The 6,982-nt window shown below is 40.9% G+C and overlaps 1 protein-coding gene across 1 annotated transcript; it reads left to right on the top strand.

Moving 5' to 3' along the window:
* The first annotated feature begins 1,169 nt into the window (after window positions 1-1,169).
* Window positions 1,170-4,651, top strand: steep1 (STING1 ER exit protein 1). The gene has a single exon (XM_088341108.1). The coding sequence runs from the start codon at window positions 1,298-1,300 to the stop codon at window positions 1,973-1,975; it is 678 nt and encodes a 225-aa protein (XP_088197234.1). The 5' UTR covers window positions 1,170-1,297; the 3' UTR covers window positions 1,976-4,651.
* The last annotated feature ends 2,331 nt before the right edge of the window (window positions 4,652-6,982 follow it).

Raw genomic sequence — 6,982 nt, 5'->3', positions numbered from 1 at the left:
TCCTGCGCACAATTGAGGAACAGAACAAATTGGATTGGTTCAAAATGCATAGTTCAAATGGCCAATAATCACATTTATGCTAGGAGGATGGGTTATATCAAAAACAAAACTTTAGAGGTAGTCAAAAACGGCCTACTTTACACGGCCCGTTTTCAAGGTGTCTTAATTTTCTCATGCTGAGGTTTTGCGTTTTTCCTTGCCCTCATGTAGGTTTTAGATCAGGGGATGTGTATTGATAGTCTGTAGTCTGTACAGCTCTTTGAGGCTTCTTGTTATTAACGGCTATATAAATAAATATGACTTGACTTGATTTGATTTGACAACTTTCGGTAAAATTTACATCTCAAAGGGATATCCTTTTTTTTTTTAAACACCTTGTTTTTATGAAAAAAAAAAATATATATAGGGATTAAAGAATGATGTAGCCAGCTATTTGAATGTTACGAACATTTGGGACAAGAGTGGCTCCAAATCAATTATTTTTTATTAGTAGCATTTTTTTTACCATTTTATCATAAAATTTTAAACATTTTGTGGGCCAGATTCAGAAGCCTGACTCGCCCGATGAGGCCAGCATTCCCACTTTTGCTCTGTACTAGGCATGCCCGACGTTCTAATTATGGCCCATGATCACATTTTTACTGGCCAGCTACCTATGTAAGAAACTAATAATATGTGGCCCAACAGTAATGTTGACTGGAGCATAAAATAAATTTTTACTTAAAAAAAAAAATATTTCACCAGATGATGACAGTAGTAGCCCTTTCCCCACCTTGCCCTTGGCTTTCTTTGAAAATTTTAGCCCACCCTATTTCCGATATGGAGAATGTAAATAAAAATGCTGACTGTGAGGACCGCTGCTTCCAGGACAAGTAGAACTTGGAGTCGTTTTTCACTGAAATCCGACATAACTGTGTCAGCCTAATTTGCTAAGACACTGGCTGCTTTCAAAGAATATTACACCAAAAGGCACTACCAAAAGAAACATGCTACCCATTCAGCCCATGAAAGAGTTAAATAAAAATGAATATGCACATAATTTTACTTCCTTATTTCCCATTTTCACTTGTTGGATAATCACAAACATTATAACGTATAACCTGTGCCAATTTTTGCGAATTTGCCATATGCGGAACGTTTGGCTCGATTTGACCAGTGTTCCTCGCGGGAAATATTTTACCATTGCACATTGAAAGTAAATTAGCGTCCATTGTCTTTTCATTTCCCATTCGTTTAATGCCATAGCGTTGAAGCAATAAGACGCAACCCATCCCAAATATTCGAAAAACGATCCAAGATGCCCAAGGTCGTGTCCAGAAGTGTTGTGTGTTCGGATACACGAGACCGAGAGGAATACGACGACGGAGAGAAGCCCCTCCATGTCTACTACTGCTTGTGCGGCCAGATGGTTTTAGTGTTGGATTGCCAGCTGGAGAAGCTGCCTATGAGGCCCCGCGACAGAGCTCGCGTCATCGATGCCGTGAAACACGCGCACAAATTCTGCAACGTAGAGCAAGACGAGAACACATACATCAAGAGAAGCGAGGGCATTGAGAGGCAGTATCGCACAAAGTGCGGCAAGTGCGGCTTGCTGTTGTTCTATCAGCACCGGGAGAAGAACACCCAGGCCACCTTCATCGTGGAAGGTGCCGTGGTCAAATTCGGACGAGGGATCGGCAACACCAGCGTGTACAGTCAAAAGCAACCCGAACCCCCCAAGAAGGTCCGAGTGATGATGACTAAACGCACCAAAGACATGGGCAAGTTCAGCTCCGTCACCGTGTCCACAATCGACGAGGAGGAGGAGGAGATCGAGGCCAGGGAGGTGGCCGACTCCTACGCACAGAACGCCAAAGTGATCGAGAAGCAGCTTGAGAGGAAGGGTATGAGTAAGAGGAGGTTGCAGGAGCTGGCTGAACTGGAGGCCAAGAGGGCCAAAATGAAGGGAACACTCATTGACAATCAGTTTAAATAGAGCAATGGCCTGATGAGCAATGCCAACAAATGGCAAGTGACATTGGGGCCCCGTGTGGCCATTTCAACAGTTTAGGGTGCCGACGCATGTTTTAGAATGTGTCTGGTCAGTAAAATTATGTAAGGATCTGGAAGTTTGTGTTCAAGAGCAATTCACGGCTGACATGTCAAGTCCAGGACACTGAGCGTTCTTTATGTTTTGGATGTCTCCTTGTGAGGGGCATGGTGTTTCAATTTGACACAGGGGGTGTCACGTACAAAGTCACAGATGCTATAAAATTGATCGTAATAAAAACCAGCTAAAATTTCAACGTAATCATAGCTGTAATTGCTATCGTCAATTTGAGCGTTAAACATTTTGTATTTATTTTCCCCCAATGCTTTTTATTTTTTGCAATATTACATGCATCATGTAAATTACAGATCATGATTAGGGTGATTATGATGCGGCAGGGGTAAACTAGTGAAAGCTGTCGGGCCCTATTGTTGAACAGAAGAGTGTGTTGTGTCACGTCACCCTAACCCGAGTGACATGGTTGCTTTCTTGTGTCCTGTTTCATTGGGGGGGGGAAAGGCATGACCAACTTGGGTGCCGAGGTGCCTAACCTGTTTGGGTGTTTGGTCATTTGAGTTGGCCATGGTCCAAATATGTTTGTGTGTGTGTTGTTGTTTTTTTTGCTACTTTTTCTCTTTTTATCCTTTTATTTTTTAATTTTCGTTATTTTTGTATGTGTTGTCTTGCTGTCGGTCACCCCTTTCGAGGGATATGTCCAGGGTAGATAGATGGATAGATAGATTATGACTTGCACTGTTTGTCCCATATGTCAAACTCATGGCCCACGGGTCTAATGTGGCTTGTTGAATAATTTTATTTTGACCTTTGCTCAAAATTGCTCAAAATATCTGTGCGACTAAAAGTAAGTTGAGTTATTTGACCAAAAACTACATTTCCCACAATGCCTGTCAACTATCATCCAATTGACTGATGGCCCGTGTTATAAACCAAAGCCAACAAGTGGAATTGATGCATAAAATATCGCAAAAAGATTAAATTTTCATAAGGTTACTTTATTATATATGTGTGGCAACCTTTTTTTCTAATGGAACTGTAATTTCAGTGACTTGAATGAATCATAAATGAATTTGTTTATCATGCCATGTTTACAGGCTCTTTGAGGACAGACATTACATAGATTTGGCCCTAGTTTAGTTTTTATGCCAAAAAGAAACGTGCTTTTAAAACTGGACCAAGCCATTTTTCACTTTATCTGGGGCTCAAAGTGGGAAAGGATAAAGAGAGATACAATGGAAAAGAAAAAGGGGGGAAAGGGGTGCCTGACTTCCAGCTCTTCCTGGGGAGCAAATATGTCTCCCTCCACTTCCAAAACACTGTGGGCCCACCCAACAACCCGAAAAGTCACGCGATGACCCGGTTCTGGATGGGCTCGTACTTGCGGAAGCTAAAACTCGTACCAAACAATCACTTGATACCGGTGTCTATTAACTTGCCACCATCTTTTTATTCGGGACTTTTTAAAGTTATTTGATTTAGAAACACAAGAATGTCACACTTTACAAAACCACAGGGCCCTTATTGCTATTGTGCAGGAGCGAGCAACAGTGAGTCCTGTGCGGGGGCTTGCGTTTGGCGAGCCTACAACGGTCTGGAGTAACGTGATTCATCCTGCCCTCCCAGCCAGACTACGGGACCTGTCATGGATGGTGGCTCATGAGGTTCTCTCAGTCAGAGCCGTCATTTACCACCGAGGAATGGCAGCGATTTCGACCTGGCTGCGGCGCGCAGGAGTCTGTGAGGCACCTTTTTTGGGAGTGCAGCGCTGCCGAGGACCTAAGGGCAATAGCTGTCCACCTAGGAAAATTCCCGGACTTGCCAGCAGGGGAAGTCCCTGACACACAATACGTGCTTTACGAGGTGAGTCGGTCGAAAGGGTCACAGAACTACTTTGCCAAGGACTGGCTCACTCTCGCCGCCATCAAAGACGCCATCTGGACCTCCAGAAATCTGCTGGTAAGTAGGTGTAGGCAGTTCCCCTCCTGTGGCTGTGCTCCGAATGGCTGCAGATACCATACAATCTGCGAGCGGCAAGCCTAGGACGCACCCACTCGGAGGAGTTAACCGGAGCTCCTCTGTGGGGGTTCCGGCAGCAACGGCCTGGCTATTTGGGTGGTTGTAAAAAGTAGAAGCAAGAAGGGAGCGGACCCATCTGGGCATCCCGGGCAGAGGACTGGAAGATGCTGCTTGGGAGGGTGGGAAGAAATCCCTCTTGAGAAGACAGAGCTATGCCCCTGCACAATAGTATTGCCCTTTACACATTGGTTAACTGCTTTTAAAAGTGTCGATAAAAATTGTTCAAACCTCATATTGTTAGAATATGATATAATGAAATTGTGAATGTATTTAATTGCTGATAAAAGTGTCTAAAACCTCATATTGTTGGAATATGATATAATGAAATAGTGAATGGGTTTATTTGCTGTTAAAAAAGTCGACAGACATTGTTCAAACATCATATTGTTAGAAAATTATATAACGAAATCGTGAATATCCTTAGTTGCTGTTAAAAGTGTCGAGAAAAATTGTTCAAACCTCACATTGTTTATTTGCTGTTAAAAGTGTCAATAAAATTGTTCAAACCAAAAACCTTGGTGAAAATGAGTTTGACATCCTTGGTATCCCCTATCTGAAAGGCGCAAAGGGCACACAGTTTGATATGAACATCTAAAATAACATCTTGTGCTATTACAGAGCTTTCAATTATTGGAAGTAGGGTTTAACAGACACCTCAGTCAACCACTTTAAAAAAAACAATTTTACTGGAAAATCTTATTGACCCAACAAAGGTTAGCTATTTTCAGATCCTGTCCCCTGGCACCTCACTGTAATTAGGAGGCACCACGTTAGCAACCCCTGCTCTATTCTCTGGACCTTCTCTGTAGGCTGCATCATCGCTTTGTGAGATCAGCACGACCACAGTGATGTTATCAGCAAACTTGACGATGAGGTTTTTAACTTTTTACATTTGTTTTACTTGTACTTAAAGGCGAAGTGCTACAATTTCAATGTACATGTTTGTCCTGTGGTATGACAATAAAGGCCATTCATTTATACTGGTTTACTATCTTAGGACAGTAGGATAGTTGTGCGATTTTCACATTCGAACGAAAAGCACATTTCTTTTTAATTACATTTCTTAGATATAATTATAAGCATGAACAAAGATGTATCATCTGTGTGGTATATTCATTTACAAATACATCAACAGCAGACTTGAGTCCCTTACACTGTGGTGCTGTGGTATGACTTTTTGAGTGATTTCCTCAGTTTGACAGTTTGTATTATTTAGCAACTCCTAGCGGTGAAAATACGTTTGAATTAACAATAGGAAAAAATAAAATATGTAAATGTGCCTTTTATAAATAATTGTAGGTTGAGAAAATTGGAATTTCCACAACATGAGATTTACCCGAAAGGAATCGACATAATCAGTATTTTTTCTGCATTGGTGACCCAAAAACCTCACGAAAGGCCGAGCAAATGAAATGGTCAAGTCATGATTATTTGTACAGCCATTGTTCACATGGAGTCACAAAGGACTTCACAGAACGCAGACTATTCAAATTACAGAATATAACCATGTCAAACATACCTTCCATTGCACAATATTATGAAAATAAAGTCAGAAAATGCAAATAGTGTAAGCAATACAATCAATAACGAAAAAGAAGTATAACAAATGAAATTGTTTTACTAAAACAACTGTAACCAAGCAAATCAATAGATTAAGCACATACAGCACAATTAAAGCCCCATTACTCTTAACAAGCTCTGCAGGCAGAACAACAAGCTAGCCCATGAACTCGAACAAAATAGACATAGCTTATTGTAGCTAGTGTTTTGCACCCTGAAGGTCACTTTGAGTCTCCGTAGTTTGTGTTTCTGCTTTCGGTTTTTTGCGCTCCTTTTCAGTTGCACACCACAGTACATCAACATCCTGTGGACAACTAATACACACTATCCCTTTGATAAATATAAACATACATGTTTAAAAGTACTTTGAATACTATTTAATTAAACCTAATATTTATGTTTATTCTACTCAGGACTGGCCCAAGCCTTCATGGGGCCCTAAGCAAAATTATATATAGGGCCCACTATTATTTGATAATTTGCACACCTACTAGATATTAGATATACCTAGTAGATATCCATATTGTACTCCAGGGGTGGTCAACTGTTTGGAGTCTGTGGCTGCAAGTGACATGTTAAACTTCTTTTTAAATAGATTCGTTTCATCAAGGGCAGCACGGCGGCGCAGTGGTTAGCGCGTGTGCGGCACAGTTCTGAGGTCATGGGTTAAAATCCAGCTAACGGACTTCCTGTGATTGCGTGGGTTTCCTCCGGGCACTTCGGTTTCCTCCCACATTCCAAAATTATGCATTTCAGGTGAATTGGCCAGTCCAAATTGTCAAAGTGTGAATGAGTGAGCGAGTTGCCTGTGTCTGTGTGCCCTGCGATTGGCTGGCAACCAGTTCAGGGTGTCCCCTGCCCACTGCCCGAAGATAACTGGGATGGGCTCCGCGACCCTACTGAGGATAAGCGGTACAGATAATGGATGGATGGATGGGTAGTTTCATCAAATTGGTTTTAAAACGACCACAATTAGAGCAAAATAGTATATTGGGTCCCTGTTTTAAGCACTTCATTTGTTATTTAGTTTTGAAGTATTACTGTAGTATTACTGTTTTATTTAATATTTTTGAAGTCTGATTTTTATTGAAGTTCTGTAATATTTTGTAAAATTACTGAAGTTTTATTTTTTGTACTATTTTGTTGTAATTCTGAAGTAATTTTCACATAGTATTTCCATAGTAGATTTTTTGTGTGTTTCTGTAGTACTTTTGTTGTATTTTGAAAGTTGATTTTTTGTTGTTGTGTATCTGTAGTATTGTCTTAATATTTTTGTATTATTACAGTAGTTTTATGATT

The sequence above is a fragment of the Urocampus carinirostris genome, chromosome 7, assembly GCF_059441175.1.
Source record: "Urocampus carinirostris isolate Australia breed hairy pipefish chromosome 7, RoL_Ucar_1.0, whole genome shotgun sequence".
NCBI lineage: Eukaryota > Metazoa > Chordata > Actinopteri > Syngnathiformes > Syngnathidae > Urocampus > Urocampus carinirostris.
The sequence above is the reverse complement of the archived record's forward strand: the minus strand, read 5'-3'. Positions and strand labels throughout refer to the sequence as shown.

Excerpts from the sequence above, each read along its gene's own strand:
- steep1 (XM_088341108.1), top strand. The coding sequence starts at position 1,298 with ATGCCCAAGGTCGTGTCCAGAAGTGTTGTGTGTTCGGATACACGAGAC.